This window comes from Neoarius graeffei, chromosome 27 (genome assembly GCF_027579695.1).
Source record: "Neoarius graeffei isolate fNeoGra1 chromosome 27, fNeoGra1.pri, whole genome shotgun sequence".
In the NCBI taxonomy this organism is placed as follows: domain Eukaryota; kingdom Metazoa; phylum Chordata; class Actinopteri; order Siluriformes; family Ariidae; genus Neoarius; species Neoarius graeffei.
In genome coordinates, this window is record NC_083595.1 from 25,956,988 (window position 1) to 25,981,555 (window position 24,568).

General features: G+C 41.2%; 1 protein-coding gene across 3 annotated transcripts in view; it reads right to left on the reverse strand.

The window, feature by feature from the left end:
• Positions 1 to 24,568, reverse strand: part of cep89 (centrosomal protein 89) — a 452,909-nt gene that overhangs the window by 76,641 nt on the left and 351,700 nt on the right. For all 3 annotated transcript variants that reach the window (XR_009651712.1, XM_060911315.1, XM_060911314.1), the window contains one exon: positions 4,453 to 4,622. Coding sequence is in view for 2 of the 3 variants with exons in the window: in XM_060911315.1 (XP_060767298.1) it covers positions 4,453 to 4,622 (170 nt within the window). In the remaining variant the exon portion in view is untranslated. The remainder of the gene's footprint in view (positions 1 to 4,452; positions 4,623 to 24,568) is intronic.

The window sequence follows — 24,568 nt, forward strand, 5'->3', positions numbered from 1 at the left end:
ACAGCTCTACTCAAGATCAAGCTCTCCCTTTACTCTCCACTCTTTATTTCCAATGATGTGTAAAATCACAATACATAAAATATGAATAAAGACTGATGGGAAATGAACAATAATCCATGAAGAACAGAAATGAATTTAATTTGTACTCAGCTCTTTAATGTCAAACATGGAATTGTCAAACTATCTGAATTTATCAAAAACACAAATTGCACAAATTTTTTGCTTCATCTGAAGACCTGCCACAGCACAAAAAAAAAAAAAAGGCATTACACAGTAACCCAGTTTAACTGGGTTAAAACATACCCAGGATGTTATTTCCTGATATATTCAAAATACATTAAATATATCATCAAGTCTTCGATTCAGAGACAAGTATAGCACATTCAAATACAAATGTTTGTTTTCATTTGTTTTTATTCAAATTTAGGGTGTTTTGTTGGGATGGCAAATAATGGGCTAATATGGGATAATAACATATTTGTATTGCCAAAGACTAGATTAGATAGTATAAGAAATAATTTTTTTCATGGTCCGGTTTCCATCAAATCCTGCACTCTGATTGGCTGGTGAGCCGGTCCGTATCCTATGGTACGGACCCCAGTTACGGACCTCTGGCGACTCGCTCATTCACAACAACAAACATAGTAGAATTTTTTGTCAACATTTATCTTTTTTTATAAGATTTATTTATAAGATTATCAAAAATCTTATAAATTTTTGCCACCATTTCTCAGGAAAATAGCATTAATTTTACATCATGGATAGTGATAACGACAGTCTTCACAGAGAAAGCGAGTTTTACTACCCTGAGGAAGAAGAAATAAAACATTTCAGGAGAAAGCTAAAAACCTATAACTGTTGCTAATGCTGAGCAAAAACATGGGTGAATCTTGAATGACTCAATTTTGTATAAATGGGGGACTACATAGGCGGCAAAATGTAGTTTTTTTCCTGCCATGGAAGTGCACTTGTATGACAATTGCATGACAAAAGCCATTTGCATGACAGCCGTGAATGAGGATTCAAAATGGCGGCTTGGCTTTCCCTTTCGGGCGCTCTCGTTTTCTGTTAGAATTTGGTAAAGAAAAAAAATAAATATATTATTTACCAGCTTAAGGTCGGTCCGTATGGTGAAATACCGTGACCTTGGCCTTGAATACTGACCTCGGCCCAGAGGGCCTTGGTCAGTACTTTCAAGACCTCGGTCATGGTATTTCACGATACGGACCTCCCAGCTGGTAAATAACATATATGTATGTAAAAGTACATCAAGCATGTAAAACTATTAACACTGAATATTCCAACTCTCTGTCTCTCTCTCTCTCTCTCTCACACACACACACACACGTTTTACTAACCTTGTGAGGACCTTACATGACAATGCAGCTGATTAATGCTACACCTAAACCCAACCATAACCTTACTAAAAATTTTGACTCATAGGTTTTTTTTTGTTGTTGTTGCTTTGTTTTCCAAATATACACCTTTTTGTAGAAAAAAAAAGACAGTTTTTCTCTTAACATTTTCAAGATCTCCACCAAGATATAAAACACATGAGAACACACGGTCCAGTTGTACCCTAATGCTAGAACGGCTAATTTTGCACATGCCACACATTGCCACTGCTTTTTAGCTCTTAACTCACAAACAAGATCCAATTCAAGACAAATGAAGCCTGCGGTCGCTTTAAAATTTTGTGTTCGTGTATGTGTGTGTGTGTGTGGGTGTGTGTCCTCAATTGTCATTTATATCTTACCCTGATTGTCTGCCTGTCTGGTACCCACTGGTGGGTTCATTATTTACCCCAGTGACCCAGAAAACAGTGTTTCAAAAACTACTTACAGCACTATGGTACATTTAGGACCATGTTTATTAAGAGAGACACTAATCACAGCCATTTTGGTGAACATTTAGGCTGGTCAGTTTAGCAGGGGTTCTAATAAGAATGTTCACACATATGAACACAGGCACAGGCATTTTGTCACTTGTTTTCTGCTGGCTCACACACTCAAGGCTCATGAATTCACTGGTCAAAGTAACCACTACTGGGCAAATGCTTGTCTTTTATGTCCTGTGTCACTTCCCCTTCAATGAACTGGAGGGCAAATTTTGTTTCATTTGTTCTGACTGCTACTTTAGCTAAAAATGCAGAAAAATGTAGCTTTCAAGTGTCTCCTGTATCACCATAGCAAAAACCGTAAACCTTACGACTAAACCATACATTTTGGCAGCTCAGGGAATTTGTACTCTATCTTTAGATGTGTGTGAGATCGCAAAGGATTATGATACACTAAAAAACAAAATTTTAGAGAAAAGTAATTAAGCCAACCAAAACTAGGGTGACCAGACATCCCGGTTTTACTGGGACAGTCCCGATTTGGGGTTGTGTGTCCCAAGTCCCGACAAAAGTCTGTCGGGACACGGATATGTCCCGGTTTTCACCACTCGCGACATTTGCGACTGCGCAGCGTGGGAATCATTAGCGGAGAAATGTCTGCATTTACTATTTTGATGAATTGACAGGAATCGCAGACTTTCCTGGTTACTGCCCCCTGGCCCTGTGGCATGGGTGTTTATTTAGCCACATTATTCCAGACAACAGAACGGGTTGCCATGCAACAATAAAATAAACATTAACTGGCGCGTATGTTCTTTGTCTAGCAGCTAGCAGCAGTAATGCCGCAGCAATTATGCCGAAAAGAAAATGTACCTTTTCCAAAGATTTACAGGGCACCTACCCCTTCCTCCGAGAGGTGCAGAACAATGCGCACGAAGCCTACTGCACACACTGTAAGTGCTTTGTTCTTGTACTGAGTTGGGTAGCCTATGCTGCAAATGCTGTGCGCTCCTGTGGGGGCTTTCCTCGGGCTGTTGCCCCTCTCCTCCTTTACTGCTGAGAGAGGCCCTTCATATAATCTTTTTCTATTCACCTTGTTATCCCGAGATAACGACATAATTAATTCAGGATCTCGAGAAAATAACACAACTAATTCGAGATCTCGAGAAAACAAAACCGTTATTTCGAGATCTCGAGAAAACAAAACAATTATTTCATGATCTCAGCTGGATCACTGTATCTCTGTCGGTAGAGACGAAGCCGGGCCAGTCTTCTGCAGAGGTGCCGCGGACTAATTTTGAAATTATCCCTTATTAAAAGACTTAATGCAATCTCTCCCTGTGTCAACCCCTGATCAAAATATTGCCTTATTAGGTGATCGATTATTCCAGACATTCTAATGACCAAAGTTACGTCTATACAGAATGAGAAATAGCCCTAAAGTCAGCATATCACAAGTCTCTTGGCGCACCTGAATGAACCATTTCTCAGCTGTTTACTCGAGATCATGAAATAATTGTTTTGTTTTCTCGAGATCTCGAATTAGTTGTGTTGTTTTCTCGAGATCCTGAATTAATTATGTCGTTATCTCGGAATAACAAGGTGAATAAAAAAAAGGATTATATGGAGGGCCTCTCTCGGCTTCCGTAGTATATATTCTCAAATCACTTGTCTCTTTTTTGTTTCTGTTTAACATACCATTCTGACAGTTTGGCCATATTGCTGTGTTGAACAGCTTGTTGCACCTTCCATTAAAAGTGTTCACTTTTGTACACATCTTCTTGCTTTATTCATTCAGTTGTGGGGAATGGTTAGTAAGGTTGATTCTGACCTAGGCTATGTTGAGGTCACATATCTACTTTTTAAGTTCATGCTATAGTGCATACAATTTTAGAGATATAGCCTACATGTGCATATGCATTCTTCTTGGTGTTCTCACAAACAGGTGAAATAAATCAGTTTAAATTTGGCCTATGGACATAGCCTCGCCTATTCTCAGCCATTACAAAATCTGTTGTCTGACCATAATTTAACTGATCTGTATACCACTATGCTACTAGATAACAAAATGCCTGTTTGTTTTATTTCATGTGAGATGTTGATAAATGTGAGCTTCAACAAAATGATAAGAGCACCTCTCTGAGTGTCACGTTTACGTAAAAAAAAGGTGTGTGAGCATGAGCATGGTCGCGCGCAAAAGTGTCCCGTTTTCAGACTAGGGAAATCTGGTCACCCTAACCAAAACCAACATGAACAACAGCAGCAATAATAGAAAATGTAACAAAAAAGCAACAAAGACACACAAAGGACAATAGTGCTGAGATGCCAACAGTAAAAAAAAAAGGAAAGGAAGAGAGAAACACACAGATAGACAGACATACAGAGACAAGTCTGACAGAGAAATCCAGGGACAACCTGCAGATGTGTCACTTTACCCTCCTTCCTACTCTCTCTTTCTCCACCCCCCTCCAAATCCCTCTTTCTCAGTTGGTCTGTTATTTGCTCTGCAGTGACTGCTGCTTCTGTGAGTCCCCACTCTCATCTCATCCTTGCGGCATCGTACCATTCACACAGAGAGAGAGAGAGAGAGAAAGAGAGAAGCGCCGCACAGTCACCTCTTTTGCTGCAGAGCTCCACTGAGTTGTTCTTGTCGGTTGCGGAGCTGAGCCTGCAGGTGTTGGATCTCCTGCTGGAAACTTGCTGCTTTGCCTGCAAAGTCCTTTTCTTGTTCGTGCAAACGCTGGCCCAGCGCACACACACTAGCTGTTGCCTGCTGCTTGAACACCTGACACACACACACACACACGAGCAGTTAGGAGCTGTGGATAGAAAGGCACACAGACAAGGTGATGGGAGAGAATGCAACAGTGATGTGAACATCAGTGGAGTATTTTTCACACATCGAGGCATACACACACAGCTTTGAGTGAAGACACACATCAGGACTAAGGTAACATTTTTATGTACATTAAAAAAATTAATGTAAGCGTTTGCGTGTGTGTGTGTGTGTGTGCGCGCAGCTCTGTGTCAGGTAAACTGGATGATACAGGTTGCAGAGCTTAAACCTTTGCTTGGAGATCAGGAAAGGAGACAGAAGAGGGGAGGAGAGAAGAGGAGACAGGACAGGAAAGAATAATGGGTAAGAAGCAAGAAAATTAGAAGACAAAAAGAAAGAAGGAGAAGAAAGAGAAGATGGGGATGGAAGAGTAAAAAGGCATACAGGAAAATGGAGAGGATGGAAAGAGAAAGATGAAAAGTGAAGACAGGAGAATTTTTAAGGCAAGAAAGAGGAGAGGAAAGGAGGAAAGAAGATGAGAAGCGAACAGAAGAAGAAAGATGGGAGCAGAGGAAAGAGGAGAAGACAGAAGAAAAAATAGGATGAAAGGAGATGTAATATGTGGACAGAAGAGAGTGAGATAAAGATGAATGGGAGTGAAATAAACAATTAAATCAGGGGACAAAAGATGCAGACAGAAGAAGAGAGAGAAGGAAAGAACTGGGGAGAGGAAGAAAAAGAGGAGTAAAGTGAAAGGAAAGAAAAGTGTGAAAGTATGAATGAGAGATGATGGAGGGGGATAGGAATACAGAGTAGAGGAGAAAAAAGTGGAATTAGGAGGAAAGAAGGGGAGGAGAGGAGATGAGAGAAAATGGGACAGGAAGAGAGGATCTGAGCAGTCAGAGGATGAGAGGAAAAAGTGGAAAGAGAAGTAGAAGGAGGAAATAGCGGGACAAGACTCAAAAAGAGTCTTCCAATGGAATTCTATCTGACGGACATCAGACCGACTGCTGAAAAATGCCTCACAAAGGGCTCTGGTGTAAATTAGCCATAAGGGGCCCAAACAGACAGAAGAGGAGAGAATGGAGAGCTGAGGAACCAAAGGAAAAAAAGAGATATTTATTCATCTGAGCAAAATGAAAGCGATTGAGAAGGACCCACAGAAACACACATTCATAGACTATATTTCTGTTCTTTCTTGACGACCCCTGCCACCCACACGGATCTGCTGCTTCCATGTAATTCTGTGACACCTGTGACATGATAATATGCTCCATCTACACAAACACGGGTGGGTGGGGTGGGGTGTCTTTACTTTACTTTCTTTCCAGATATTAAAACCTGCTGGGAACTTAACCAAAGGAGTAACAACGAAGGTTTTCTATAACTGCACACGCATAATTATATCCACGCTCACAGGCCCATACAAAAACTCAAGCAGCTCATATACATACAGTATTTACAGACTTCCAGCACTCTGGTTTCCAACATATTGGCCCCAGTGCAGCCACTCAAATTTCTTCCAGATCACACTTATGGACCATGTCTTTATGGACCTTGCTTTGTGCACCGGGGCATTGTCATGCTAGAACATGTTTGGGCCCCTTATGGCTAATTTACACCAGAGCCCTTTGTGAGGCATTTTTCAGCAGTCGGTCTGATGTCCGTCAGATAGAATTCCATTGGAATCAATGCAGTGGTTTAGACTGGTGGCGCTTTAAGCATGTATTACGTCCATAAAAATGTGGCAGGAGCATTTTTTATGCTTCAGTTCTATTTTTTAGCATGCAAGTGAGACAAAATAGAAATCCACACAAAAATCCTGCCTCCTATTTTGTCACATTAAAACACTGACAACCATTAGAGACTTGCTTCTTTGTGACACTGATTTCTTTCCCATGTCATTATTTATGCCATGAAGTTATGATGGAAAAGTGAAATAAAATATTATTATGAAATTATGTAAGTAGGTTTATGGCTTATTTGCTGCTCTTGAAATGTCTGTGGCACAGGCCTCCCCAATATGTCTTTTCAGGTTTCCATTTTGCTTCCAGTTAATATTTCGTAACCATTAATTCCCTGTTACCTTGGTGATTATGTCACTTTGGCTATTGATACAGATAAGGAAACATTTCTTGAATCCTTTTTGGATGTATCCTGCAACTTATCTATTTGTAATGAGCTGACAGGTTCAACTATGAAGGTGTAGTCACGTTGCAGTACCTAGCAAGTTAGCGGTCAACAAAAAAGACATGCTAAACATGTCTGATTCTCACTCAATGTAGCCTACGTAAAGATAAAGGGCGTAACAGACCTAACTACTTGTAAATAAATGTGTAACTAATCACAATGTGCAGGCTATTTTAGATTAAAAAAACAACTCCAAAGTTACTGACAGTCACACATTTCTTTCAGTTCTGTTGCTTCATGGCTGAATTGTCACTTTGGTCACCTCAGCAGTTTTTGTGGGGCATGAGCTTACTGTTGTATTCTCAAATCATGAAATGGAGGCAGTGTAAAAGGGCAAACACATATTCACTTAGATTTTGCTAATGCCTACGTTTTGCTTGCTGTGTAAATTCTCTTAGTTCCAGTGAAGGGAAATCTTAACAATACAGCAAAGAAATAAAGTCTAGACAATTGTGTGGGTATGTCAGATGTCCACATAAATTTGGCCATGTTAATAGAAACATCCATATATTATATGCCCATTGATGTAATTACCCAATCAGCCAATCATGTGCCAACAGTGTAATGTGGATACAGTGAGCAGGAAAGCATCTCAGATAGCACAACACGTTGAACCATGAGGTGCATGGACTACAAGGGCAGAACACAGCATTGGCTTTCACTCCTGCTGGACAATAACTGCAATCTGAGGTTAACTGATTAAATATTGATTAACAACAGACAGGGTTTGAACATTACCTGATCTTTTTCCAATCTTCAGCTGTCCAATCTGGGTGAGACTGTACACACTATAGCCTCAGATTCTTCTTTTTTGCTGACAGGAGTGGAAACTCATGTGGTCATCTGCTGTTGTAGCCTCAAGGTTCAGCATGTTGTGTATACGGAGATGCTTTTCTGCTCACCATGGTTGTAAAGAGTGGTTATTTGAATGACTAGCAGAGCAGAGCTCCATACTTAAGAGAATTTGATAATGCATCAACCTGATTTTTGATGGCTTTTTTGACTGGACAATGGAATTTGTATCTTTATTTACATAAGATAGATGGGTTTTTATCCAGCGCTTATTTTTAATTTGCTTTTCAAAAAATAATGTGGGATTATTTACTAATGCTTTTTACGGAAAATATTGATGAAAAAAAAGTGGGGGTTTTTTTCTATCGCAGGCAACACATCTTTGCATTGTATGCTTTTTTACCTGAATGATTTCATAGTCTACACACTCGTGTAAACAACTGTTGTATAGTTCAATGACAATTATGAGCATCTGAGTTTTAGATAATCTAAAACTACCACGGATCAATGTTGATTGGTTCTCATGTCTGATAATATTCGTTAACTCTATAGCAATGATATAACGTGAAAGTGCTGGTTCACTGCTGTCCACCAGACACCCAGCAGAGTCGCACCATAATAAATGTTGTGGTGTCGTTTCTGGCACACAGCATGCGGTGTCAAATAAATTAATAAATATGTATTCGTAACTGTGATGCGCATTTCATTATTGGTATCACTGTCACAAGACAATGCAGCAGTTTACTGAAGGGGAAATACACTACACAACACAATTCAGTGGTTCATATGCTATATTATTATACATACAGGACATTTTTTTCAATGGAATAAAAACATGTATTCTATTTCCTTCTAACGGGTTTCATTAATTTGGTTCGATAGCATGCAATTAGGGATGAGCGAGTACAGCATTATCTGTATCTGTTAACCATATGAATTATCTGTATCCGTATCTGTACTCGGAGTGGGCGGGGCCTAACCCGGAAGTGGGCGGAATTTAATCCGGAAGTGGGTCTGGTTGTCTTGAAACGGGCGGGGCTTTAACCAGTATGTTATTTTAAGCATACAATTAATATGGGTTGATCAGAAATTGTTATATTTATTGCTGATTAGAAAACTATTTACAGGACAGCATCAGCATTGAGCTTCAGATCAACGGTTTTGATCACGATAGCAAACGAACTATTTACAGAACAAGTTTTGCAACAATGAATACAACACATGGGGTTGCAATTATGAAATGAAATGTAATGAACAAGAGTTTTCATACTCAACATAACTTTCTTTTTTTAACTTTTAATTTTTTTATGATCAGTGTGATTTTTTTTTTGGTTCTTTTTTATTTTTTTTATTTCCACACCAGGTGTGAGTGTGTGTGTAGCTTAATTTGTAATATTATTTATACCATTACTACCTAGAAAGTGTCGGATACTCAGTGCGTGAAGTAAAATAAAACTGGTTAGAGCCAACTGATGGTTTAAAAAAAAAAAACCCTCCGATGACCGGCAGAGAGAGAGAGAGAGAGAGAGAGAGAGAGTGTAGCTTAATTTGTAATACTTATACCACTACTACCTTTATTTTTACATGAATTACAGCAAGAAAGTGTCAGACACTCAATGCGTGAAGTCAAAAAAAATGTTTTTAACCGACGGTTAAAAAAAGCAAAAAATCTCCGACAGGCAGAGACGCAACACAAGTCGCTTTCTACCGAGCACCACGTCTGAACGAACCCACGTTTACCAGAACTCTACTGGTTATAAGTAAGTACAAACTGAAATAAAAACAAACTTGAAGCTGAAGAAACCCGAAACGTTAACGGAAAGAGACAGAGAGCTGTTCTCTGTGTGAGTGAGCAGAGCGGTGTGTGTAGGGGAGGGGCACTGTGACGCTGTGTGAGGATTTTCATTCAGTCCGAGCACAGATATTGACTCGTATTACTCGTATAATACTCGTACTCGGCAAAAGTGCTTTATCTGTACCGGATACTCGTTTCAGCCGAGTATCCGGCTCAACTCTACATGCAATATTATCATATCGCTTATCCTCCGTGTATTACGCCACTCTACCCAATGGAGAATGAGCGCTGAATATGGTTTATGATATTGCATGTTGTCAAGACATGATGTCACACGTCAGAGCTGATGCGAATATCCAATGAGAAAGTTTTCTGCTGCGCATGCGCAGAACCATTTCTTTGTTTACTGGGTAAGAGAGAAGACAAGGCTAATCCAGTGCTATGATTAGCTATGCTATAATTAAGCACTAAATAAATAAACTGAAAACTGAAGACGCGTTAAACACCTGAAAGGCTACCAAAACTTCATTGGATATTCTTCACCCATATTTGCAAGAAGTGGTGAACCATTACTATTAGAGCTGGGACTTCAGCTTAGCCAAACCTTAGCTAGAAACAGCAAAAAAGCAACAGGGCAAAGGATTTTGCAAGGGATTAACGGCAGGCTGCCAGGTAGCTCCGTTGTGTGTAGCTGTCAATGTTGATTTTAAAAGTAACTAAATAAATTACATAGGGAAATGAATACTTAAGTCTGAGTGAAAAATACTGTGGCGAGCATGCGTAGAAGAAGAGTCTGGAGACAGAAATCTTAGTTTCTCAGGTGTTAGCCTGTACTACTTGCTCTGGATAGCACTGGCTTGACTGCTTTATTACTGTAGCATTCTCTAATACCCTGTCCACACTAGGGATTTTGTACCGATACGAAACTACTTTCGTACCGCAACACCTGTCCACACTAGCAACTATACCGGTACTGTAGTGGTATAACTGTATCGGTACGAAACCCACAAATGTATGGGTTTCGTACCGGTACTGTAGCGCTTCGCGTAGTGTGGACAGATGAAGCGGCTCTGTATCGATACAAATATGATGCGCATGCGCAAAGTCACACACCTCAATCAATGTCTTCGCTGAATAAAATAGTGAAGAACGGAGATTCATTTGTTTCTTTCTCAACTGCCTCGCGCATTTTATACGATTTGACTGAATAAATGACCACCAGAAATACAGACTGTACACTGACAACAAAAAGCACACACACGTTGTTTCATCCACCATATTCTCGGAAGGAAGTTACTCGGTAACCACGGAAACATTTTGCACACGTGCATTTCAACTTCCATGAAAGAAAACCGCAAACATTTCTCGCTAGTGTGGACAGATGCACTAAACTGTACCGGTATACTTTGTATTGATACAGTTATACCACTTTCGTACCGGTATAAGTGTGAACACAGCATAACACTACTGATGAACGCTACACCAGCTGGAAGGTGACTTCACTGCTGTGCTGACAGCGCCGACTTGCAGTTAAGCTAGGGTTGGCCTTTGAGAATGCTGATATGAAGAGAATGTGTATGTATAATAATAATAATAATATTGGTTGGCTTTTTTTTCATGGTATATCAGATATATTCCATTCAGTTACTCGTCTTCAACTCATTCAATATCATGCTAGCTGAATAGAATATATCTGATATACCACTCAATGCCAGCCAACATTATTTAAATATTATTATTCAGGTTGATTTTGTGCCCTTGCAAATATTTTGCTCATACACTCATCAGGAGCTCTGCTTTTAAGCAGTGCCTAAATATATATCACTGCCTTCCTGTTAGTTCAAACCAATCTGGCCATTCTCTTCTGATTTCTTACATGAACCAGACACCCACAGAACTGCCACTTACTAGATGTTTTTGTTTCTGCAAAATTCTGTGTAAACTCTAGAGACTGTTGTGCATGAAAATCTCAGAAACTCAGCAGTTTCTGAAATACTTAAATCAGTCCATCTGGCACCAACAACCATGCCACCACAGTCAATCAGAGATCACATTTCTTCAGCATTCTGATGGTTGATGTGAACATTAAGTGAAGCTCTTTATCTGTATCAGTATGATTTGATGCAAATTGTGCTGTTGCCACTTGATTCACTGATTCCATGAATGAGCAGGTGTTCCTATTAAAGTATCCAGTGAGTGTATATAATACCCGTCAAAAGCTTGCACAAACCTTCTAATTCAATGTTTTTTCTTTATTTTTTTGCTCCCACTTCATTGATCCCATAAAATCATCCATCCATCCATTATCCATAACCGCTTATCCTGTGCAGGGTTGCGGGCAAGCTGGAGCCTATCCCAGCTGACTATGGGTGAGAGGCGGGATACACCCTGGACAAGTCACCAGGCCATCGCAGGGCTGACACATAGAGACAAATCATTCACACTCACATTCACACCTATGGTCAATTTTAGAGCCACCAATTAGCCTAACCTGCATGTCTTTGGACTGTGGGGGAAACCAGAGCACCTGGAGGAAACCCACACAGACACGGGGAAAAGAAAGGCCCCCATCGCCCACTGGGCTCGAACCCAGAACCTTCTTGCTGTGAGGCAACAGTGCTAACCACTACACCACTGTGCCACCCCACATAAAATCAGGGATGTCATTAATGTTGTTTCTATTGCTGCTGAAGTATCTCACAGATCAAAAGTAGAAATCCTTGATTCTGATGGCATAATGCTCAACCTGTCTCTTCTTGCTTTTCATGATGTACAGCTAATTGCCTCTCTTCCAAGAGAGACAATAAACAATATCTGCAGTGATTCATGAGGAGGGATGAGTAATAAACATGATCCTTTAGGAGTTGTGATATAAGTGGCTGTGTTAATAAATTTGCCTGTGAACATTTAGAACAACTGCATGCAGGATTAGCACAGATTCTGTCAGACAGATCATTAATTCACCCTTGACAAGCAGGTCTTTTTTGTCCCGTCTACAAAAGATGAGTGGCGTCATAGTCTCCGGGTCTCCTGAATAATTTTATATACAGCTTAGCATTTGGCCACATCACAATCAATCATGGATTTTTTTTTAAATAAAGCATCTTTGCATGTTTTACTCCTTACCTCAGATTCAGATTTCCTTTATTGTCATTTTTATGCTGCACATAAAAATGAAATTGTGTTTCACACATCCATTAGTCTATAAAGCCTGTAAAAATATTAAGTTAATAAATAAGAGCACGAAATAAATAAACTACAGTAGATTTTATGAAATAAAATTTAAAAAGTTAATAAGAGCACTAATAGATAAACTCATCTCATCTCATTATCTCTAGCCGCTTTATCCTTCTACAGAGTTGCAGGCAAGCTGGAGCCTATCCCAGCTGACTACGGGCGAAAGGCAGGGTACACCCTGGACAAGTCGCCAGGTCATCACAGGGCTGACACATAGACACAGACAACCATTCACACTCACATTCACACCTACGGTCAATTTAGAGTCACCAGTTAACCTAACCTGCATGTCTTTGGACTGTGGGGGAAACCGGAGCACCCGGAGGAAACCCACGCGGACACGGGGAGAACATGCAAACTCTGCACAGAAAGGCCCTCGCCGGCCACGGGGCTCGAACCCGGACCTTCTTGCTGTGAGGCGACAGCGCTAACCACTATGCCACCGTGCCGCCCTAATAGATAAACTAGATACTAAAATAGAATAAAAAAGTGGTTTAATAAAATATTTGTTTTTAGAGGAACAGCCTCTTGTATGCAGTTCACGTTCTCTGATTTAGTAGTCTGATTGCTGTGGGAAATAAACTATTTAACAGTTGAGTAGTCCTTGATCTGATACTTCTGTATCTTTTTCTGGACTGCATGAGTGTGAACATGCCATGAGAGGGGTGAGTGGGATCCTTTATGATGCGGTTTGCCCTCCGCACGCAGCGCTCCGTGTAGATGTCCTGCAGATGTGGCAGTAAGGCACCCATGATTTTTTTCAGCAGTTCTCACGAGCCTGTTGAGTTTGTGTCTCCTCTGCTGTGCTATTGCCAAACCAGGAAGAGATGCAGTAGGTGAGAATGCTCTCAATGGTGCCTCTGTAAAACATGGTCATGGCCGGAATGGGAAGGTCCACCCTCTTTAGCCTGCAGAGGGAGTGAAGACACTGTTGGGTCCTCTTGATGACAGTCAAGTCACGTCAAGTGTATTTGTATAGCGCTTTTAACAATAAACATTGTTGCAAAGCAGCTTTACAGAATTTGAACGACTTAAAACATGAGCTAATTTTATCCCTAATCTATCCCCAATGAGCAAGCCTGTGGCGACGGTGGCAAGGAAAAAACTCCCTCAGATGACATGAAGAAACCTCAAGAGGAACCAGACTTAAAAGGGAACCCATCCTCATTTGGGCGATAACAGACAACATGACTATAACATGAAGTCAGTTTCGTGATGTTATAAACTCTTCATTGATGGAAACTTGAGTGCAAAACTGTTCATGACAACTGCAGTCCTAAAGTTAGCAAGTCAACTGTAGTCCTCAGCCATAAAAGCATTACTGTAAATGTCCAGAACGTCCTTCAGGTGTGACTTTCAACTGTCCACATGGGGCTGTCCTCCACAGGAGCGATGCAATGAGACTCCAACCAGACACAGGGCACCAGGATGGATCAGGCAGGTCCGAGGAGCAGAAGAGGTCAGCATCTCGATCCCAGGACCGACATGTAACTCAGAGGGACCGATTTTTTTTTTTGGGGGGGGGAGAAGAGAAAACAGGTTGTTAGGTATGCCCAATGTCACCTGAATAAGTAGGAATAGTATACATATTGCACTGAGTACAAGCAGGGACTCCGGCAACTAACTATGACAGCATAACTAAAAGGGGAGAGCCAGAAGGTAACACAGGCATGAGGGAGCCCAGGGACATAAAGCAGCCAGCCACTACACCGTCAACAAACTCGAGTGAGCAAGCGAGTGGGGACTGACAGCATCCATACATCCCAGTTTACCAAAACACTATGTCTGAGGACCCTCCAGATCTACACCTTTACCTCATAAACACCATTAACAAAAGGCTTGACTAAACAGATATGTTTTCAGCTTAGACTTAAACACTGAGACTGTGTCTGATTCCCGAACATTACTTGGAAGGCTGTTCCATAACTGTGGGGCTTTGTAAGAAAAGGCTCTGCCCCCTGATGTAGCCTTCACTATACGAGGTACCAGCAGATAGCCTGCACCTTTTGATCTAAGTAGGCGTGGTGGGTCATAGAGGACCAGAAGTTCACTCAGGTACTGTGGTGCGAGACCATTCAGTGCTTTAAAGGTCAATAGTAGTATTTTATAATAAATACAAAATTTGATTGGGAGCCCATGTAGTGTGGATAAGACAGGGGTGATGTGGTCATATTTTCTAGTTCTAGTAAGGACTCTTGCTGCTGCATTTTGAACTAACTGGAGCTTGTTTATGCACTTATTAGAACATCCAGACAGTAAGGCATTGCAATAATCCAACCTGGAGGTAACGAAAGCATGAACTAGTTTTTCCGTGTCATGTAGTGACATTGAATTTCTTATCTGCAATATTTCTGAGATGAAAGAAAGCTATCCGGGTGATGTTATCAATGTGAGTTTCGAATGAAAGACTGGGGTCAATAATCACTCCGAGGTCTTTTACTGCTGCACGTGAAGAAAAAGACCATCCAGAGTTACTGTGTAATCAGAAAACTTACTTCTAGCTGCATGTGGTCCTAGTACAAGTACTTCAGTCTTGTCAGAGTTAAGCAGAAGGAAGTTAATAAGCATCCAGTGTCTAATGTCCTTCACACATTCCTCAATTCTATTAAGCTGGTGTCTCTCATCAGGTTTTGCAGAAACATACAACTGTGTGTCATCAGCATAACTGTCACGGAACAGACAGGAGAGGAGATCAAATGCGCTCAAAACCACAGTTTATTAATAATAGGGGAAAAGGGAGTTGGGAGAATGTGTGTGGGTGAAGTCCAGTGGCAGGAGAACTGAGCGGCAGAGATGACTGGAGGTGACATCTAAGGTCTCCCATTCAAGGGCTGATCAGGCCCGACCCTACTTAGCTTCTGAGATCCAACAGGATCTGGCGCAGTCAGAGAGCTGTGGCTGTAGGCTGATAGAACTTGGGTTTCAGGCAGTCTCCCAGTGAGCAGTCCCTCAGCAGGCAGGAGTTAGAGAGCAAAACCAGGTAGATGGAGAGGCAGGCTAGCAGCAGGGCTGAGTGAGCTGGAGATCAGGCGAAGGGGCAAGAGGCAGAGTCAACGGGACAGAAGGCAGATCAGGATACTGGGACTGGAGAGCAGACAGAGTCAAACGGAGCAGAATGATTTCAGGAGTCAGAGTAGTAGGAACACAGAGCAGGTAATCAGGCTGAGAGTTGCAGACGATCTGACACTGAGGCTAGGGAGAACTGAAGAGAGAAGCCCACAGGTAGGACCATGACAATAACAGTGGAAACTAATACAATGTTTAGGGATAATATCACCCAGAGGTAACATATATAAAGAAAAAAGCAGTGGACCCAAGACAAAACCCTGTGGAACACCAAACTTTACCTCAGTATGTCTAGAAAAATCACCATTTACATCAACATACTGACAGCGATCAGTTCAATAAGAGCTGAGCCAGGAGAGGGCCGTTCCCTTAACTCCCACAACATTTTCTAGTCTATCCAGAAGAATGGAATGATCAATGGTATCAAATGCTGCACTAAGGTCAAGCAACACAAGCAGCAAGACACAACCCTGATCAGACGCCAACAGTAGGTCATTTACTACTTTAACCAGAGCTGTCTCTGTGCTATGATGAGGTCTAAATCCTGACTGATACATTTCATGGATGTTATTCCTACGTAAATACGTATAAGCATAACTGCTGTGCCACAGCTTTTTCAAGGATCTTGGAGATAAAGAGGAGGTTTGATATTGGCCGATAATTGGACAGCTGACAGGGATCAAGGTCAGGCTTTTTAATCAAGGGTTTGATAACTGCTTGTTTAAAGGATTTGGGTACATAGGCAATTGTAAGAGAAGAATTTATTATTTTTAGAAGCGGTTCAATTACTTCAGGTATTATCTGTTTGAATAGACGTGTAGGTAAGGGATCGAGTACACAAGTTGAGGCTTTTGATGCCGAGATTAATGAAAGTAATTCAGTTTCTCTAAGGGGAGTAAAACATTCTAATTGCTGATCTGATACAGTTATATTGTTAACTACAGGGTCAGTTAAATTGTCTGACCTTAAATTAGTAGTTTGAATTTTTTGTCAGATATTCTCAATTTTGTCATTAAAAAAATTCATGAAGTCGTTGCTACTACATACTACAGGTGTGCATGTGTCTATAGTGGACTTATTCCTGGTGAATTTTGCTACAGTATTCAATAGGAATCTAGGATTATTTTTGTTATCTTCTATTAGGGAGGAGAGATATGTTGATCTAGCAGCACTAAGAGCTTTTCTATACTTCAGGAAGCTCTCCTTCCATGCTAATTTGAACACTACCAATTTTGTTTGATGCCATTTACGCTCTAATTTTCGAGTGGTCTGTTTTAAAGTGCGAGTGTCATCATTATACCAGGGTGCTAATTTTTTGTCTCTGACCATTTTCCATTTAAGAGGAGCTACATTATCTAAAGTATGGTGGAACGTTGACTCTAAGCATTCAGTTGCCTGATCAAATTCTGCAGGGGCTGACAGTGACCCAGTCAAAGTTGATAACTCTGGGAGATAATTTATAAAGCTCTGTGCAGTAGTTGACATGAATGTACATTTAATACAGTAGTGTGGCGAGGTGCATATATTATTACTCAGACATATTCTGAATGAGATGAAATAATGATCCTAGAACTTCAGACTGTGGAAGTATGACTATATTTTCTACGTTTAACCTGAATGTTAGTATTAGATCGAGAGTGTGACCACCATTATGGGTCGGTCCTATGACATTCTGCTTAATCCCTACTGAATCTAAAATGGACACAAATGCTGTTTTCAAAGGGTCTTCCAGGTTATCGAAGTGAATATTAAAATCTCCGACAACTAAAGCTTTGTCCAAGGAAATAACCAGATCTGAGATAAAATCTGCAAATTCAGAAGGAAACTCAGAATATGGCCCCGGGGGCCTGTAAATAATAAGTAACGGAATTAACTGGGTAGACCTATTTTTCGAGGCTACATACATTATATGAGTATGAAGAACTTCAAATGTATTAAATTTATAACCAGGTTTGTGTGTTACACCTAGATAATCATTACAAATAACCGTGACACTGCCTCCTCTACCAGTTAGATGAGGCTGATGTATACCGTATAACCGTATCCAGGAGGACTAGCTTCATTTAATGCTATATATTCATTTGGCTTAATCCATGTTTCAGTTAAACAAAGTACATTAAACTCCTGATCAGTAATGAGTTCATTAACCATTAGCACTTTAGATGTAAGAGATCTAATATTTAATAGCCCCACCTTTAGATCAAAGGTGCTGGCAGCGGCTGTACAGTCAGTATGATCTAATTTTATATTGATTAGGTTACTGGAACAAACTCTCTGAATATTTCTACTTTTTTGTTGAGCTCGGGGAACAGACACAGTCTCGATGTAGTGGACCCTGAGTGACGACTGTGCAGCTAGCAGACAGTCAGTTTAGCCTGTTCGTCTGCTTCCTGGCCTTGGCTCTGGATTGTCCCTGAGCGGGATGGATACCGTCCCACCCTAACAGGCCAGCAGTGGTGCTGTCCTTGGAGGTTAGCTCATCCATCAGATGGATCCCCCGGAACTTGGTGCTGTGAACTCTCTCCAGCTTGGAACCGCTGATGCTCAATGGGAGATAATGCCGGTGATCAGTCCTCCTGAAGTCAATTATCATCTTCTTGGTCTGATTCATGATGAGGGCAGGACTGTGTTTTGTGCACAGGCTGTCAGCTGCTCCACCTCTTTTCTGTAGGCCGACTCATCATTATTGGTGATGAGGCCAAAAACTGTGGTGTCGTCGGCAAACTTTATGATGCAGTTGGTGCTGAAATTAGCGGAACGGTCATGCGTCAGGAGTGTAAACAGTAATGGGCTCAGTACACACCCTTGTAGTGATCCTGTACTGTGGTTGTTTGAGATATAATGCTACCCACTCTGACCATCTGCCATCTCTCTGTCAAAAAGTCCCTGATCCAACTGACAATACTTAATACACATTATGTACCTGATAAGTAATACAGTGTCAGTGTGTGTGATCAAACCTCCACAGCTGACCCATTCCTCTCCACAGACAAGATATAATTAGTCACTAAATTACCAGGAATTAAGTCTCATCTCATCTCATTATCTCTAGCCGCTTTATCCTGTTCTACAGGGTCGTAGGCAAGCTGGAGCCTATCCCAGCTGACTACGGGTGAATGGCGGGGTACATCCTGGACAAGTCGCCAGTTCTTCACAGGGCTGACACATAGACACAGACAACCATTCACACTCACACCTACGGTCAATTTAGAGTCACCAGTTAACCTAACCTGCATGTCTTTGGACTGTGGGGGAAACCGGAGCACCTGGAGGAAACCCACGTGGACACGGGGAGAACATGCAAAAAGGCCCCCGCCAGCCACGGGGCTCGAACCCGGACCTTCTTGCTGTGAGGCGATAGCGCTAACCACTACACCACCGTGCCACCCAGGAATTAAGTCATTTATCATAACCTAAATAGGCAGCTAGGGACAATTAAATACAATAAGTGCAAATTTATTTGAAATATACCGTTTTATGATTGACAATTAGGTTTGCATGTTTGTTGTACACACCCCACAAATCATTCAGATATCTCCCTTTTCAAGGGGTTTCCCCCTTTTCAGCTCTGATTACCAGACAAAAACTGCTGTTGATTTAATTTATACAGTAATCCAATGTACAGCTTTTGTGATTTGGTGCTGCTGTTACCACCTACAAACTACACAAATATCAATAGTTGATGAACAAATGTGAGTAAAATCAAACCTGTTCCATTTAAAAGGTTTAATATTTTTTAAGGTTGTGAATCCAAATCTTAGATTGTATTTGAGCAAAGGAACTAATAACAGAGACAAATGGCACAAAAGCATGCATGAAAAGAGCAGACCCAGGGCTTACACTGATTTTGTATGTTAACTGTTAAAGAAGCAATAACGTCACCATTTTGTGTATAAAGCCAAGACAATACCTTCTCCAGAGAGGATGCTGGTAGATATACTAGATCAGAGGTGTACGACAGTATACAGTGTCTTGAAAAAGTATTCATCCCCCTTGGTGTTTGTTCTGTTTTGTCACATTACACGCTGGAATTAAAATGGATTTTTGCAGGGTTAACACAATTTGATTTACACAACATGCCTACAACTTTAAAAGGTGCAATTTTTTTTTTATTGTGACACAAATAATAATTAAGATGAAAAAACAAAGAAATCTGGAGTGTGCATAGGTATTCATCCCACCTTGTAGTGCCACCTTTTGCTGCAATTACAGCTGCAAGTCTCTTGGGGTACGGTATGTCTCTATTAGCTTAGCACATCTAGCCACTGGGATTTTTGCCCATTCCTCAAGGCAAAACTACTCCAACTCCTTCAAGTTAGATGGGTTGCGCTGATGTCCAGCAATCTTCAAGTTATGACACAGATTCTTAATTGGATTGAGGTCTGGGCTTTGACTAGGCCATTCCAAGACATTTAAATGTTTCCAGAAGAAGAAGAACAACAACAACAACTTTATTCATCACACTCTTGTGAAATTCCTCTCTGCATTTAACCCATCTGAAGCAGTGAACACACACATGCACACACACATGAGCAATGAGCACGCACGCACGCGCACACACACACACACACACACACACACACACACACCCAGACCAGTGGGCAGCCATGCTAACAGCGCCTGGGGAGCAGTTGGGAGTTAAGTGCCTCGCTCAAGGGCACCTCAGCCCAAGGCCATCCCATATTAACCTAACCACTCCAGTGTAGCTTTAGCAGTATGTTTAGGGTCATTGTCCTGCTGGAATGTGAACCTTCATCCCAGTCTCAAACCTCTGGCCGACTCAAACAAGTTTTCCTCTAGAATTGCCCTGTATTTAATGCCATCCATCTTTCCTTCAGTCCTGATCAGTTTTCCTGTCCCTGCAGATGAAAAATATCCCCACAGCATGATGCTGCCACCACCATGCTTCACTGTAGGAATGGTGTTCTCAGGGTGATGGGTTTGCACCACACATGACATTTTCCATGATGGCCAAAAAGTTCAATTTTAGTCTCATCTGACCAGAGAATCTTCTTCAATATGTTTGGGGACTCTGCCACATGCTGTTGGGCAAACTCCAAACATGTTTTCTTATTTTTTCTTGAAGCAATGGCTTTTTTTCTGTCCATTCTTCCATAAAGTCCCACTCTGTGGAGTGTACAGCTTAAAGTGGTTCTATGGACAGATACTCCCATCTCCACTGTGGCTCTTTGCAGCTACTTCAGTGTTATCTTTGGTGTCTTTGTTGCATCTCTGATTAATGCCCTCCTTTCCTGGTCTATGAGTTTTGGTGGGCAGCCTTCTCTTGTCAGGTTTGTAGTGGTGCCATATTCTTTCCATTATGCTATAATGGATTTAATGGTCTTCGTGGGATATTCAAAGTTTGGGATAGTTTTTATAACCCAACCCCGATCTATACTTCTCCACAACTTTGTCTCTGACCTGTTTGGAGTGCTCCTTGGTTTTCATGTTGCTTACTCAGTAGTGTTGCAGAGTCAGGATCCTTCCAGAACAGGTTGATTTATCCAGACATCATGTGACAGATCATGTGACACTTTGATTGCACACAGGTGGATCTTAACTAATTATGTGACTTATGACGTGAATTGGGGCGGCACGGTGGTGTAGTGGTTAGCGCTGTCGCCTCACAGCAAGAAGGTCCGGGTTTAAGCCCCATGGCTGGCGAGGGCCTTTCTGTGTGGAGTTTGCATGTTCTCCCCGTGTCTGCGTGGGTTTCCTCTGGGTGCTCCGGTTTCCCCCACAGTCCAAAGACATGCAGGTTAGGTTAACTGACGACTCTGAATTGACCGTAGGTGTGAATGTGAGTGTGAATGATTGTCTATGTGCCAGCCCTGTGATGACCTGGCGACTTGTCCAGGGTGTACCCTGCCTTTCGCCCGTAGTCAGCTGGGATAGGCTCCAGCTTGCCTGCGACCCTGTAGAAGGATAAAGCGGCTAGAGATAATGAGATGAGATGAAGTGAATTGGTTGGACCAGCTCTTATTTAGGGGTTTCATATGAAAGGGGTGAATACCTATGCACGCTCCAGATTTCTGTTTTTTCATCTTAATTATTGTTTGTGTCACAATAAAACAACAATTTGCACCTTTAAAGTGGTAGGCATGTTGTGTAAATCAAATGGTGCTAACCCCCCAAAAATCAATTTTAATTCCAGCTTGTAATGCAGCAAAACAGGACAAACACCAAGGGGGGCAAATACTTTTGCAAGACACTGTATATTGTTTACCTATGTGTATGTGTGTTGTTGCCTTGTTATTGTAAGGCAGAGAACTTATGAACAGTATGATGCAAGGCTTACAACTTTTAACTATACACTCGAATGCTAATTTTATTTATTTATTTTTTGCAGTGTGATTTAAGATGAAATGGCAGTTATGCCTAGCCCTTTTTTTAATGACCCAAGGATGTTACCTCAGTTTTCACCCTGACACTTTCCATACTGCAGCAGACAAAGGTGAGTGTAAAAGGGTGTTATAAAGTAAGATATCTATTTTTAATGGACTGTATTTACATAATCCATTAGCAGGGCTCAACTGTGATATTTTCCACAAGAGCAGGTGCTCCAATATATATATATATATATATCACACACACACACACACTATATATATATATATATATATATATATATATATATATATATATATATATATATATTAGAGTTGAGCCGGATACTCGGCTGAAACGAGTATCCGGTACGGATAAAGCACTTTTGCCGAGTACGAGTATTATACGAGTAATACGAGTCAATATCTGTGCTCGGACTGAATGAAAATCCTCACACAGCGTCACAGTGCCCCTCCCCTACACACACTGCTCTGCTCACTCACACAGGGAACAGCTCTCTGTCTCTTTCCGTTAACGTTTCGGGTTTTTCAGCTTCAAGTTTGTTTTTATTTCAGTTTGTACTTACTTATAACCAGTAGAGTTCTGGTAAACGTGGGTTCGTTCAGATGTGGTGCTTGGTAGAAAGCGACTTGCGTTGTGTCTCTGCCTATCGGAAAATTTTTTTCTTTTTTTAACCGTCGGTTGAAAACAGTTTTTTTGACTTCACGCATTGAGTGTCTGACACTTTCTTGCTGTAATTCATGTAAAAATAAAGGTAGTAGTGGTATAAGTATTACAAATTAAGCTACACTCTCTCTCTCTCTCTCTCTCTCTGCCGGTCATCAGAGTTTTTTTTTTTAAACCATCAGTTGGCTCTAACCAGTTTTATTTTACTTCACGCACTGAGTGTCTGACACTTTCTAGGTAGTAGTGGTATAAATAATATTACAAATTAAGCTACACACACACCTGGTGTGGAAATAAAAAAAATAAAAAAGAACCAAAAAAAAAATCACACTGATCATAAAAAAATTAAAAGTTAAAAAAAGAAAGTTATGTTGAGTATGAAAACTCTTGTTCATTACATTTAATTTCATAATTGCAACCCCATATGTTGTATTCATTGTTGCAAAACTTGTGCTGTAAATAGTTTGTTTGCTATCGTGATCAAAACCATTCTGAAGCTCAATGCTGATGCTGTCCTGTAAATAGTTTTCTAATCAGCAATAAGTATAACAATTTCTGATCAACCCATATCAATTGCATGCTTAAAATAACATACTGGTTAAAGCCCCGCCCATTTCAAGACAACCAGACCCACTCCCGGGTTAAATCCCGCCCACTTCCGGGTTAGGCCCCGCCCACTCCGAGTACGGATACGGATAATTCATATGGTTAACGGATACAGATAATGCTGTACTTGCTCATCTCTAATAAATATGCACATATATACATACACACACATATACATACACACACACCACAGAAAATATGGGAACAGAAAGATAGAAATCCAGAAGCACATTTAAACGTCCCATCCTTAGATGTTGCAAGAAGTTAACCTCTCGTTGTGTCCGTGATCTCGTTAGCCATTTCCATACGTCATGTAGCCTAACAATGTAGCTACGTAACATATGTAACACAAATATATAGCTATCTGTAATCCAACATTATCACTGTATCAGACATAAATATCTCCTGGTATCCATTATCTTTGCTCCTGTTCAATATCTTATCACTCCATCATTTCTACTTTTTTCCAACGTGCTCCGTTTGTCCTCTACTCCCTTTTCTCTTCAAGCACTGCTTTTATTGCACATAAAGTAGATATGAACTGAGACAGCAAATCAGGTCTGATCTGTTGCTGATTTGTAAATGTATTTTATACATTCAAATAAAATTTATAACATCATATGGTCCATCTTTTTCAAACAAATAATATAATTTAATAGAAAGAACATAGGGCGGCACGGTGGTGTAGTGGTTAGCGCTGTCGCCTCACAGCAAGAAGGTCCTGGGTTCGAGCCCTGTGGCCGACGAGGGCCTTTCTGTGTGGAGTTTGCATGTTGTCCGCGTGGGTTTCCTCCGGGTGCTCCGGTTTCCCCCACAGTCCAAAGACATGCAGGTTAGGTTAACTGGTGACTCTAAATTGACCGTAGGTGTGAGTGTGAATGGTTGTCTGTGTCTATGTGTCAGCCCTGTGATGACCTGGCGACTTGTCCAGGGTGTACCCCGCCTTTCGCCCATAGTCAGCTGGGATAGGCTCCAGCTTGCCTGCGACCCTGTAGAAGGATAAAGCGGCTAGAGATAATGAGATGAGATGAGAAAGAACATAGGGCGGCACAGTGGTGTAGTGGTTAGCACTGTCGCCTCACAGCAAGAAGATCCGGGTTCGAGCCCCGTGGCCGGTGAGGGCCTTTCTGTGCGGAGTTTGCATGTTCTCCCCGTGTCCGCGTGGGTTTCTTCCAGGTGCTCTGGTTTCCCCCACAGTCCAAAGACATGCAGGTTAGGTTAACAGGTGACTCTAAATTGACCATAGGTGTGAGTG